The sequence below is a fragment of the Zophobas morio genome, unplaced genomic scaffold, assembly GCF_036711695.1.
Source record: "Zophobas morio isolate AGI-343-1 ecotype UQ-CSIRO unplaced genomic scaffold, CSIRO_AGI_Zmor_V1 ptg000011l, whole genome shotgun sequence".
Lineage (NCBI taxonomy): Eukaryota > Metazoa > Arthropoda > Insecta > Coleoptera > Tenebrionidae > Zophobas > Zophobas morio.
Window position 1 is genome coordinate 19699731 of NW_026972116.1, and position 12998 is coordinate 19712728.

At 35.2% G+C, this 12998-nt stretch overlaps 4 protein-coding genes and 1 pseudogene across 5 annotated transcripts; all 5 read right to left on the reverse strand.

The window, feature by feature from the left end:
* Positions 1 to 2497: 2497 nt before the first annotated feature.
* On the reverse strand, positions 2498 to 3978 carry LOC135126551 (2-acylglycerol O-acyltransferase 1-like). Its single transcript, XM_064052583.1, has 3 exons — positions 3758 to 3978; positions 2763 to 3618; positions 2498 to 2707 (listed from the first exon to the last, which is right to left on the reverse strand). Exons 1-3 carry the CDS (start codon positions 3764 to 3766, stop codon positions 2550 to 2552), a joined length of 1023 nt encoding a protein of 340 aa, XP_063908653.1. The 5' UTR covers positions 3767 to 3978; the 3' UTR covers positions 2498 to 2549.
* A 377-nt stretch (positions 3979 to 4355) lies between these two features.
* LOC135126552 (2-acylglycerol O-acyltransferase 2-like) lies at positions 4356 to 6170 on the reverse strand. Of its 2 annotated transcripts, none has more exons than XM_064052585.1 (3): positions 6019 to 6170; positions 4588 to 5443; positions 4356 to 4538 (listed from the first exon to the last, which is right to left on the reverse strand). In XM_064052585.1, the coding sequence occupies exons 1-3, from the start codon at positions 6130 to 6132 to the stop codon at positions 4381 to 4383; spliced, it is 1128 nt and encodes a 375-aa protein (XP_063908655.1). In that variant the 5' UTR covers positions 6133 to 6170; the 3' UTR covers positions 4356 to 4380. The 2 variants fall into 2 exon arrangements, with proteins under 2 accessions (XP_063908655.1, XP_063908654.1); XM_064052584.1 differs by having other exon boundaries at positions 4588 to 5454.
* Positions 6171 to 6726: 556 nt separating this feature from the next.
* On the reverse strand, positions 6727 to 10194 carry LOC135127149 (2-acylglycerol O-acyltransferase 2-A-like; annotated as a pseudogene).
* LOC135127362 (2-acylglycerol O-acyltransferase 2-like) lies at positions 6811 to 7868 on the reverse strand. The gene is made up of 3 exons (XM_064053808.1): positions 7766 to 7868; positions 7022 to 7717; positions 6811 to 6968 (listed from the first exon to the last, which is right to left on the reverse strand). Exons 1-3 carry the CDS (start codon positions 7866 to 7868, stop codon positions 6811 to 6813), a joined length of 957 nt encoding a protein of 318 aa, XP_063909878.1.
* Positions 10195 to 11507: 1313 nt separating the features above from the next.
* On the reverse strand, positions 11508 to 12983 carry LOC135126553 (2-acylglycerol O-acyltransferase 2-like). The gene is made up of 2 exons (XM_064052586.1): positions 11806 to 12983; positions 11508 to 11751 (listed from the first exon to the last, which is right to left on the reverse strand). Exons 1-2 carry the CDS (start codon positions 12650 to 12652, stop codon positions 11594 to 11596), a joined length of 1005 nt encoding a protein of 334 aa, XP_063908656.1. The 5' UTR covers positions 12653 to 12983; the 3' UTR covers positions 11508 to 11593.
* Between the last annotated feature and the right edge of the window lie 15 nt (positions 12984 to 12998).

Below are 12998 nucleotides of genomic sequence, written 5' to 3' on the forward strand. Positions count from 1 at the left end.
TGATAATTTGTTAAGTGTCCGAATCAATGGTAAATAATATAATTGTTGTTTATGTCAGTTGTTACAGTGCAATGGAATAGAAATATTTACCAATATTAGAGAACCAAGATCAAGAGTAGTCAAGATTATCGCGTCATTGAATTAATTAGTTATTCTTCAAAATATTAAACATTTTTGAAGAGGTAAGTGTTTCCTTCAGATTTTTTAACGGTAATATTTTTGAATACCACATTTTTTTTTTTTAATTGTATTTATATGCTGCTTGCCAGTTACCACGGCTGGATTCTATATTGTTTATACAAAATTAACCAAATATTTGTTATCCGTAAAAATTGAAGCTGTCACTTCTGTAGTCCTTTTTGTGTTTTACCTCTATAATTTCAAAGAAGTTAATTATCAAAATTTTTAAGTGACTCTCTTTTTTTTGAGAGAATATAGCCAGTGGCGTAGCTAACTTCCACTGCGCCCCCTCGGAATTTATAGTAAGCGCCCCCATACACCAAATTTAAAAAGTAGAATGAATATGTAGTTACTCGTTTGGACATTTTAAAAAAATATATCGCTTACGTTACGGTCTGCACATTGCGGAGTTTGCGGGGGTGCTATTTATGCCACTGAATATAGCATATTACATATTTTTCTAAAACCTATCGTTTTCCCCCAAAGTCACAATTTTATATCGTAAAGTGAACATAAAATTTTAAATCATATTTTTTTCTACTCATAATCCTGCATTTTTTGTTTACAGTGCTTTGCGCAAAGAAAAAACTCATTGTCTGTTTGTATAATTTTTCCGCAGGCTTAATTATTTCTTTGTTCTGCGAAAACTGGCAAGTGATAGTTTTCGAAAACTTTGTGTTATCATTCATTTTGATAACTGAAAATAACGGAAATTGTAAATTATCAACCGTATGTTCAGTTCTAAAGATATGTATACTAAACTCACTTGACATACGCCTATATTGTAAGCTTTATTTCTCTAAAAAATACTACCCGTTTAAAAACATATCTCACATGGTAATTTATGATAGAAAAATAAGTATTTTACAATTAAGCTCCGCCCCTCGGCTTACGACGAATAAAAGAATTATCACAATTGTGATAGGGCGGGTGGGCGGGGTTTATATTTTGCCTTTTTTTCTTACAAGAAACTTAAAACATGATTAAATGGTTTTTGCCCAGAAATATGGATTTTGCAATTATGGGGCGGAGCCTATGGCAAAATCGATATTTCCTTATACAATTTTTCCATTTTAAACACATTTTAAGTTTCATGTTACGAAAAAAAGTCTATACATATTAAAACAAAAAGGCAAAATATAAGCCCACCCACCCGCCCTATCTCGATTGTGATGAATTTTTTTTTTCGCCGTGAACCAACTGCAAAGTACTTATTTCTTTACAAGAAACTAAAAGCATGTTTTTAAGTACCGTGTTGTTCAAAGAATACTATATAAATTAAGAAAAAAAGAAAATATAAACCCCGACCACCCACCCCATCTCAATTGTGATGATTTTTTTATTCTAAGAAACTTAAAACACATTTAAAATGGTAAATTTTTGTAAGGAAAATTGGATTTTGGAATTAGGCTCCGCCTCTAGGTCTGCCAACGAAAGAAAACTTCATTATTACTTAGATCAGGCCTAAATGTTTGGTTTTAATTTTTTCTTAATATACATAGTATTCTTTGAATAACACGCTACTCAAAAAATGTCTTACATGGTAATTTCTTGTAGAGAAACAATAAGAATTTTGCATTTAAATTCCGCTCCTTTGGTTCTCAACGATTAAAAAAAATCATCACAATTGAGATAGGGTGGGTGGGCGGGGCTTATATTTTTCTTTTTTTCGTAGAATGTGTAGACTTATTTTGACAACAAGAAACTTAATCAACATTTTTTTAGCAATCAACTTAAATCCTCCATTTTTCTTCTACAACCCCTTTAAGTACGGCAAAAGTTGAATACCAAAGTTACTATCAACGGCAACGTGGCAACGGAGTTTATAAATGACAATTTTCATCTATAGAAGCAACGTCAGGGGGAACTTCAACGTCAACAGTAAGGTTATAAATCCCACTGCTAACGTCAGCAAAAAAAGATGTACAATTGGGATAGTTCCAAATCTGACAAAAATCTACGATTAATTTTAGTCTAACGCTGTGTCTAAGATTTTGTAACCATTTGTTTCGGTGGCTTCATGTGAAAGAAGCTTTTCGAAATTAAAATTGATAAAATTGTGCTTTAGGTCCACAATGAGCTAAGCGCGACTAAACAATCTTTCCATTTTGTCAATTGAAAAAGAGAGGAAAGTAAAGTTTGATAACGTCATAGAATTTTTTGCCAAAGTAAAGACCCGTAAGAACGTTTAGTATTAGTTGTTTTATTATAATATATAGGTATATTCCCTCCCAATGTACATAGTATTTACAGTGCTTCAAACGAAATTTCAAAGATACGAGTAAATACAAAAAAACGTATAATTAAATAATTCCATAGTTATTTATTATTTTTTAATACTATGTATATTCTTTAGTATTTTAAAAGATTCATTCTAACTCTAGAATTTTCGCTTCTGGATTCACCAAGTAGTCATATTTGTACGTGTCAAACAAATTTACTAATTGTTTTATGAATTTCTGATGTAACTCGTCAATTTCTTTTTGAGTTGGATTTTCGACCCTAGCAACATCTATCGGTTGTCCCACTAAAAAAAAAAAACAAATAAAAGTACTTTAACATAGCAGCCTACACCAACTTACCAACAATGAAAAGTGGTTTTCGTCGTGGAATCAATCCAAAAGACGTCTGAAAAAATCCACTTCCAAGAGGCAAAGCAACAGTAAAACGGAATAGTTTTTTGACAAATAGCTGAAACCTACATATTAAAGGATTTTGAACTTGATCAAACAGGTCTACTTCTCCAAATGTAAAAACTGGTACCAAAGATGCCCCAGTTTTTAAAGCTAGTTTAACAAAGCCTTTTCTGTCTTTCAGTACTAGTCTATATTGCCCTGGTCGTGCGTACATTGCTTCAGCTGCTCCACCAGGATACAAAATAACTCCATGTCCTCCTTCGGGTTTAGCTAATACGTGAGTCAAAGATTTAACCGAGCAAGAAATCCCTCCTTTACCCAGGCCTATTTCTCTGGAAATAGGTAACCTGAAGTACATATCCAGTCCTGCAATTTTCATTCTCAGTTCTGGATATAGTTTTTGCAATATATTTCCTGGACATAGTAACGATGAGAACGGAGCGCAAGGTATTACACCATGAGGGAAGCAACAAAAAAGAAAATTTTTGTTTGGATTTAGTTTAAAACCTGGCACTAGTACTGTATGTGTTGGGAAGTAGTTCCGTAAATGCCGCCACCAGCTCCATTTTTGGATCCAATCGGAGGGTCGCCCGCCATTTTCACAAGTTTTTCTGTCCAAGTATACCCAGCATATGTATACTAAGGTTAGCCACCAAAACCGTGTAAACAGTAGATATACACCAAACAGTGCACCTAAGTATCCTCCATAAGAAAACGTAGCAAAATATGCCGCAGCAGCCAAAGCTTCTTTCCGTCGGTGTAAAGGTTCAGTTAAGGGAATTAATTCAATTCCTAATATTTGCTGCAAAACAGCCATAGTTATTATTAGTTTATTTGTGTTTGTGAGAGCTTGATTATTTTAATTTTGCTATACATATGACCCAAATTAATAACATAGATTAAAAAATATCTCTGGACAACTTATTCATAATTGTACTTACCATTGTCATAAGCAATCAAAAGAAATATATTTTTCTAGAGCTTCAAGTTAACTCGGTACTTTACTGTCGGGTTCACCGCACTTAAATGATGTTGAAGAATGAGATACCACACGTTTTTGATTTAACTAATCTGTTATAGTACATTAAATGTGCATTTGACTTATAAAGGTAGTTTAGCTTGAGCTGCTTAAGTTATAAAAGTTGTACTAGTTGTATGTCAAGTGAATTTAGTATGCACCGTTATCAGAATTTGAGTGTTTTAAATGATTTGACGTAAGTATTTAAAACTATGCTAATTGTTGTAGACTACATTATTTATTTGGAGCATTGTTTTATATTTATCAACATGGAAAAAGTCTAAAGTCACATTTATACTAATTACACGACTTAAGAAAGATACACAGTATCCCTATCCGTGACTAGAATCGTACTTGATTTTTTTTTTATGTGGCTATTCGTGTGCTTTGTTAAATGTCCATGATAAATACTGGTCGACTTGAACTTGTACGTAAATGTACTTGGTACTGACAGTGTTTCAAACAAAATTTCAAAGATAGATACTAAAAATCATATAATATATTTATTATTTTTTCAAGACTCTATTCTTTAGTATTTTAACAGGTTCATTCTAACTCTAGAATTTTCGCTTCTGGATCCACCAAGTAGTCATATTTGTATGTGTCAAACAAATTTACTAATTGTTTTATGAATTTCTGATGCAACTCGTCAATTTCCTCTTGCGTTGGATTTTCAACTCTAGCAACATCTATCGGTTGTCCCACTAAAAAAAAATAAAAGTACTTGTAACATAGCAGTCCACACCAACTTACCTACAGTGAAAAGTGGTTTTCGTCGTGGAATCAACCCAAAAGACGTTTGAAAAAAACCACTTCCAAGAGGCAAAGCAAGAGTATAACGAAACAGTTTTTTCCATAATAATTGACATCTACATATTAAAGGATTTTGAATTTGATCAAACAATTCTACTTCTCCAAATGTAAAAACTGGTACTAAAGACGCCCCAGTTTTCAAAGCGATTTTAACAAAGCCTTTTCTTTCTTTCAGCACTATTCTATGTTGTCCTGGTCGTGCACATATTGCTTCCGCTGCTCCACCAGGATACAAAATAACTCCATATCCTCCTTCGGGCTTATTTAATACATACGTCAAGGATTTAGCCGAGCAAGAAATCCCTCCTAGCCCGAGACCTATTTCTTTGGTAAAAGGTAAGTAGAAGAACAGCTCCATTCCTGCTAGTTTCAATATCAGTTCTGGATATCTTTTTTGCAATGTATTTCCTGGAGTTACTAACGATGAAATCGGACCGCAAGGTATTACGCCATGAGGGAAACAACAAAACAGAAAATTTTTATTTGGATGTAGTTCAAAACCCGGCATTAGTACTGTACGTACTGGGAAGTAGTTCCGTAAATGCTGCCACCAACTCAATTTTTGTATCCAATTGGAGGGTCGCCCGCCATTTTCACAAGTTTTTCTGTCCAAGTATATCGAGCAGATGTATATTAATGACAACCACCAAAAGCGTGTAAAACATAAATATATACTAAATAGTACACCTAGGTATCCTCCATATGAAAATGTAGCAAAGTATACCCCAGCAGCCAAAGCTTCTTTTCGCCGGTGTAAAGATTCAGTTAAAGGGATCAATTCCATTCCGAATATTTGCTGCAAAAGAGCTATAGATTAATAAATTCGTGTGGTTTTATTTAGTTTTTCAGAGAAGTTAGCTATTATAATTTTAAAGAAAATTCTAGCGTCCTTTTTTGTGTTCTTTCCTTGTCGTAATCATGAGTACTTTATGACATCCTTAATGACGCACTGAAAGTTGTTGACTTTAGTTCAGACAGTTATTATCTAGTAGATAACTACGTCTAGATAACGAACACTAAAAATTCATTTCTAGTATCAGTGTCGCAAAAAAATACGTCCTGTTGTTTATGTCATGACAAAGCAAAAAAATAAACAAACACCCAAACATCAAATCCTTTCTCCTAAATTTTGTCCTCCAGCAGGTTGTAACTCTTCTATTACTAGACACATCAAAATTACTGTAAAAGTTAAATTTAACGATATGTAACGCCTGTCTCTAATATTACAAATATCTATGACTATACATAATTTTATTTCAACAAATTCTTTCGTAATCCCACCCCAGACACGACTCAAAGTTGTAAACCACTGGTTTTCAAGATGCAGTGCATAAGATAATAATTATTGATGTTATCTACAATTTTACTTACCATTTTTTTCGTAATCAAGGCAGATACGTTGACTTCGGACCTCAAGTTGATATTGTGGAATTTTATTTCTGGGTTTAGCGTTTTTAAAAGTGTTGAACACTGGGTCATGTACATTTATTCCTTTATTACTCAATTTGTTGTTGTACATTCAATGTGCATTTACGAAAACGATAAAAGAGGTTAATTTATTTATCCGGACCAATGGTCAATACATATGTTAATTGCTGTTTACTTCACTTCTTACTTGACTTGACATAAACAAATTGTTTTGTAAAATATATAGATATTTATCGATAGTATAGAAAGAACCAAGAGCCTCAAGAAATCAAGTAGTTGTTCTCATTAACGAATCTAAATTTTGCAGTTTTCGTAATTTCTGCTGGATTTCGAGTTTATTTTTGACCATCTTCTATTTTGACTGGAAGATTTGTTTATACACAGATCAATACAATGAAGGTCCTCATTTACAGAGGCTGTTAAATATTTCTTGGTAATACTTCGCACTGTTTTTTAGTTGTATGTGTTTCAGAGAGGTTACCGTTTCCGTTTACCTGTCGTCTGTCGTCTGTCTGTTGCTAATTACAACAAAATTTTATTATTTTTTTTTTTTTTTGTTAAGATGTCTCTTCTGTTCTTATATTTTCTCCAAGAGTATATTTTGTTTATTTTCATAATTAATTAACTAAGTTCTGGGTTGCAAGTATACAATTTTTGGTAAGACATAACTTTATTTCTTCATGGAATAAACAAACCAACAATTTTAGTAGTACACTGGCAAATATATATCATAGCTTACATTATTACCAAAGAGTCGTCATCCGGTTTTTCCAAAAACTTGTCCTTGTGTAAATCAAACAAATCCTTCAGTTCTTGGACAAATTTCGCATGCAGGCTGTCAATTTCTTCGTTCGTTGGACTCTCTACCTTTTCAACCTCAATTGGCTTCCCCACTAAATTAACCAACATTAACAAATATAACCCAACTGTTACTAATAAAACTTACAAGCACACGTCAGCGGTACCTTTCTTGGAACCAACCCATAACGAAAAAGGAACCCCGTTCCATAAAAAATGACAGGTGCAATCCCGACATACTTCCTTATAAACTCTTGAATAGGTCTTAATTTTTCGGATATAACTTGTTCAAAAAGGTCTGGTTCACCGAACGCTATAACCGGTACTAACGGGGATCCATGTCTTAAAGCCATCTTAATAAACCCCTTTCGCTCTTTTATCAGAAAGGTATACTTCTGAGGACGACCATAATACGCTTCCATTGCTCCTCCAGGACTTAGAACCACTATCCTGCCACCTTCTGGTCTACTCAGTATATAATTAAGCGATTTGGCTGTACTCGATGTTAACCCCATCCCCATAATGACCTCCCTCCAGAAGGGAGTGAAGAGAAGAATGCGCAAAATAACTAGTTGTACTTGGAATTGAGGATACAAGTGCTGAAAATCGCTCACACCACTCGTGAGGCCAATATAGACGGCATTTGGTATAATTCCATGTGGGAAAAAACAGAAAAGGTAGTTGCGTTTTGGGTCTAGGTTAAATCCAGGTGCTAAGGCCAGTTTTGACGGAAAATAACTTTTGGGGTAGTACCAGATTTTGTTATTTTGGATCCAAGGAATAGTACGTCCTCCGAGATCGGGCGTGTCTTTGTCGTAGTACAACCATACAAGGTATGCAAGTGCTAACCACCAAAATCGTGTAGTGAAAAAGTAAATGAAAAATAACCAACCACTAAAAGGTGCTTGAGTGTAGAGTATGAAAATTATTCCGGTTGATAGTTTTTCAAAGATCTTCTGCGATATTGGAACGAACTGATAACTTTCGGTGGCCATTTTTTCATAAAATTTATTCCAATTAATTTTGTTTGGTATTAATTTCTAGGCACGAGTTCGATCTGGCGGGTTAACCGCGACTAACTTAATCGGGAGGTTTTGTGGTGTAGATTACTTTACAATAATGTCAAGTAGGTAGTTCGACACTTGTGTATTTCGTAGATAATGTTACTGATTATTATTAATGAGAATAACAATTAGCGTGACCTGGGTATATGTAGTCATTGCCACGGATTTCTAATGCTAAACATATTTTCACTTATAGGTGGTTCTTTCAGAAATTGCTAAAATTGTTAGACTCGAGTGTCTTACAGTACGACCTGTTTACCAAAGTACTAATTTATCTACAGATCTGATAAAATAAAATAGTAGTACGACCTGTGACTTCTACAAGTGTTTTTTTAAACAAATGAAGCAACTTTTAATCATCGCATTTGAAAATATATGTATATTCTAATTAACATACTTAACATATATTTAACATGTTTGTAATGTTTTAGCGCGAGTTTTCTGGTGTAGACGAGCAGATAAATTTTAGTAAATGTTTGTAGATATTAAATCAACGTCAGTCTTTTAACAAAATTTCGGGAATTTAATTATTACTTATGTAGAATTATATGCCTATTTTTAACGCAAACCAATTCTCACAAAACTATATTTTCCCTGATAATACAGCAACCAACAATGCAGTCATAACATTCGTAGCCTACATGACTACTAAAGAGTCATCATCAGATTTTTCCAACAACTTATCCTTGTGTAAATCAAATAAATCCTTCAATTCTTGCACAAACTTCGCATGCAGGCTGTCAATTTCTTCATTTGTTGGATTCTCAATCTTTTCAACCTCCATCGGCTTCCCTACTAAATAAACCCAACTTTAATAAAAACAGAACTCTTACTACTAAAACTTACAAGTACACGTCAACGGTGCCTTTTTTGGAACCAACCCGTAACGAAAAAAGAACCCCGTTCCATAAAAAATGACAGGAGCAATCCCAACATACTTCCTTATAAACTCTTGAATAGGCCTTAACTTTTCACATACAATTTGGTCAAAAAGGTCTGGTTCACCGAACGTTATAGCAGGTACTAACGGTACTCCACGTGTTAAACCCCTTTCTGTCTTTTATCAGGAAATTGTACTTCTGAGGACGACCATAATACGCTTCTATTGCTCCTCCAGGACTTAGAACCACTAACCTGCCGCCTTCTGGTCTACTCAGTATGTAAGTAAGCGATTTGGCTGAACAAGATGTTAACCCCATCCCTATGATAACCTCCCTCCAGAAGGGAGTGAAGAGAAGGATGCGTAAAGTAGCCAGTTGTACTTGGAATTGAGGATAGAAGTGGTGAAAGTCGCTCGCACCATTCGTGAACCCAGTATAGGCCGCAAAAGGTAGAATTCCATGTGGGAAAAAGCAGAGAAGGTAGTTGCGTTTTGGGTCTAGGTTAAATCCAGGTGCTAGGGCCAGTTTTGACGGGAAGTAGCTTTTGGGGTAGTACCAGATTTTGTTATTTTGGATCCAGGAAATAGTACGCCCTCCGGGATCGGGCGTGTCTTTGTCGTAGTAGAGCCACACAAGATATACTAGTGCTAACCACCAAAACCGTGTAGTGAAGAGGTAAATGAAAAATAACCAACCACTAAAAGGTGCTTGAAGGTAGAGTATGAAAATTATTCCGAGTGATAGTTTTTCCAGGAGCTTCTGCAACAGTGGACTGGGCTGACAACTTTCGGTGACCATTTTTTCTAATAGTTTTTGTATAATAGTATTAATTTCTAGGTACGAGTTCAACCTGCCGGTTGTTACTAGCTACTAACTTACGCTGGTGTAGTACTTGTTATGGCGTAAATTTCTTTACAACACTCATGCATTTCATAAACATGTGACTAATTGTTATTAATGCGATAGTAACTAGGGTGACCTGTGTATATGTAAAGTCATTGTCACGGTCTTCAAATGCTAAAATATTTTCATCTACAGTAGTTCTTTGAGAAATTACTAAAATTGGTAGACCTGAGTGTCTTAGAGCACGACCTGTTTACCAGAGTACTAATAAGTACTACTGATTTTTTTGCATATCTGCTAGAATAAAATAGTAGTACCACATACAAGTGCTAACAATTTTTTTGCAACGATTCCACCAATTTTACATACTTACCTAACATGCCTATATTTATTATGTTGTACGAAAAAAAGGCAAAATATAGTGCCGCCCACCCGCCCTATCTCAATTGTGATGATCTGTTTTATTCGTCGTGAGTCAAGAAGGCGGAGCTTAATAAGTTTCTTGTTCTGAAAAGACGACTACGTATATTAAGAAAAAAGGCAAAATATAAGCCCCGCCCACCCACCCTGTCTCAAATGTGATGATTTTTTTTTAATCGTCGAGAGCCAAAGGAGCGGAATTTAATTGCAAAATCCTTAATATTCCTCTACAAGAAATGAACATATAAGACATGTTTTTAAGTATCATGTTATTCAAAGAATACTAACTATGTATATTAAGCAAAAATTAAAGCCAAAGATTAAGCTCCACCCATACCTGCCCTGATCTAAACAGTGTTGAAGTTTTCATTCGTTGATAGAGCTAAGGGTGAAGCCTAATTGCAAAATCCATATTTCCTTACAAAAATTTACCATTTGAAACGTGTTTTAAGTTTCTGAAAAAAAAAATCATCAGAATTAAGATGGGGTGGGTGGGCGGGGTTTATATTTTGCCTTTTTTTTTCTTAATATACATAGTATTCTACTAACACGATACTCAAAAACATGTTTTTAATTTCTTGTAAAGAAATAAGTGTTTTGCAGTTAAGCTCTGCCCCCTTGGTTCACGGCGAAAAAAAAATCATCACAATTGAGATAGGGCGGGTGGGCGGGCTTACGTTTTGTCTTTTTGTTTTAATATGTGTAGACTTCTTTTCACAGCATGAAACTTAAAACATTAATTTCTAGGTACGTAAATTTCTTTACTTACTCATCCGTACCAGAAAACTGATTAAAAACATAATAAATATAGGTATGTTAAGTATGTTAATTAGAAAATACTTATGCTTTGAAATGTGATCATTATTACTTGCTTAAAGAAAGACACAGATTTGCAAATATTGGTGAAATCGTTGCAAAAATATTGTTAGTACTTGTATGTGGTACTACTATTTTATTCTATACAGATAAATTAGTAGTATTAGTACTCTGGTAAATAGATCGTGCTCTAAGACTAAGAAGGTCTACCAATTTTAGTAATTTCTGAAAGAACTACTGTAGGTGAAAATATTTTAGCATTTGAAGACCGCGACAATGACTTTACATACGCATAAGTCACTCTAGTTGCTATCGCATTAATAACAATTAGTCACATGTTTATGAAATACATGTGTAGGTAAGCGCAGAAAAATGTTGTGCCACGGTGGGATTCGAACCCCACGCCTCTCGCTATCCGTGCAAGCATCCTCACCACTAGACTACGAGGCCACTTATCTCTCTCTGCTTACCGACGTGTTATTGTGCCGCCACAGCATGAGTGTTGTAAATGTTATTACATATCTGTAATCAGTAAATCAATGTTCGTGTTTCAACAAAATTTCTGAAATTTCCCTCGTGTATTTTTCTAACGCAAATCAATTCTCCCAAATAAAAACAAAACTATAATTCTTCTGATGATACAGCAACCAACAACACACAGCATTGTTTAAGTAGTACAATTGCAAAATTCGTAGCTTACATGAGTACTAAAGAGTCATCGTCTGGTTTGTCCAACAACTTATCCTTATATAAATCAAACAAATCCTTCAATTCTTGCACAAACTTCGCATGCAGACTGTTAATTTCTTCATTTGTTGGATTCTCCACCTTTTCTACCTCGATCGGCTTCCCCACTAAATTAACCAAAAATTAACAAAAACACAACTATTATTATAAATAAAACTTACAAGCACACGTCAGCGGTACTTTCCTTGGAACCAACCCATAACGAAAAATGAACCCCGTTCCGTAGAAAATAATAGGAGCGATCCCTACGTACTTCCTTATAAACTCTTGAATAGGTCTTATTTTTTCGTTTATAATTTGGTCAAAGAGATCGGGTTCACCGAACGCTATGACAGGTACTAACGGCGATCCATGTCGTAAAGCCATCTTAATAAACCCCTTTCTGTCTTTTATCAGGAAGGTGTACTTCTGAGGACGGCCGTAATAAGCTTCCATTGCTCCTCCAGGACTTAAAAGCACGATTCTGCCACCTTCTGGTCTACTCAACAGATGATTAAGCGATTTAGCCGTACAGGATACCAAACCCATCCCCATTAGTACTTCCCTCCAGAAGGGAGTGAAAAGAAGGATACGTAAAAGAGCTATTTGTACTTGAAACTGTGGATACATGCGCTGAAATTCACAGGCGCCACTCGTGAGACCAACGTAGATGGCATTGGGTATAATTCCATGTGGAAAAAAACAGAAAAGGTAGTTGCGTTTCGGGTCTAGGTTAAATCCAGGCGCTAGGGCTAGATTTACGGGGTAGTAGGCTGTGGGGTAGCTCCAGACTTTGTTCTTTTGGATCCAGGATAGTGAGCGACCTCCAAGATCCGGTGTATCTTTGTCGTAGTACATCCACACAAGGTATGCGAGGGAGACCCACCAAAATTGTGTCGTTAAGAGGTAAATAAACAACAACCAACCGCTAAAAGTTGCCTGAGTGTAGAGTATGAAAATTACCCCAGTTGTTAATTTTTCAAGGCATTTCTGCAACAGCGGCTTGGACTCGGAAGTTTCACTAGCCATTTTTTTTCGTAAAATTACTTCAACGAGGGGACCAACGGAGTCTGTTAAACGCGGCTGACTACGTGAATTGTAATTTTTAAACTAAGAGATTTCTTTTTAAATGGTTAAGTCATGTATGGAGATAATGTGCATGTTACTGATGTGATAAGAGTCTGACCTGTGAATATAAGATGTCACTTAAGTCATTGCGCTAGGATCTTGAGCACGTTCAAGCGTGGGGATTATTTACTAAATAACAAGGTTGGTAGACTCGTGTGTCTCCGAGCACGACCTGTTTTACCACAACTTCGTATTACTACTAATTAATTCGGAGAACTTGTCGTACTACAAGGTCTTCGAAGACAAT

Bases quoted from the DNA above. Each gene is read 5' to 3' on its own strand.
- LOC135126551 (XM_064052583.1), bottom strand. The intron at 2,708-2,762 runs GTAAGTTGGTGT...TTTTTTTTTTAG, and splicing joins AAAACCACTTTTCATTGTTG to TGGGACAACCGATAGATGTT.
- LOC135126552 (XM_064052584.1), bottom strand. From the start codon at position 6,166: ATGTACAACAACAAATTGAGTAATAAAGGAATAAATGTACATGACCCA. The intron at 5,455-6,018 runs GTAAGTAAAATT...ATTAATCTATAG, and splicing joins CCTTGATTACGAAAAAAATG to CTCTTTTGCAGCAAATATTC. The intron at 4,539-4,587 runs GTAAGTTGGTGT...ATTTTTTTTTAG, and splicing joins AAAACCACTTTTCACTGTAG to TGGGACAACCGATAGATGTT.
- LOC135127362 (XM_064053808.1), bottom strand. From the start codon at position 7,868: ATGGCCACCGAAAGTTATCAGTTCGTTCCAATATCGCAGAAGATCTTT. The intron at 7,718-7,765 runs GTTGGTTATTTT...TTTGGTGGTTAG, and splicing joins CACTCAAGCACCTTTTAGTG to CACTTGCATACCTTGTATGG. The intron at 6,969-7,021 runs GTAAGTTTTATT...TGGTTAATTTAG, and splicing joins GGTACCGCTGACGTGTGCTT to TGGGGAAGCCAATTGAGGTT.
- LOC135126553 (XM_064052586.1), bottom strand. From the start codon at position 12,652: ATGGCTAGTGAAACTTCCGAGTCCAAGCCGCTGTTGCAGAAATGCCTT. The intron at 11,752-11,805 runs GTAAGTTTTATT...TGGTTAATTTAG, and splicing joins AGTACCGCTGACGTGTGCTT to TGGGGAAGCCGATCGAGGTA.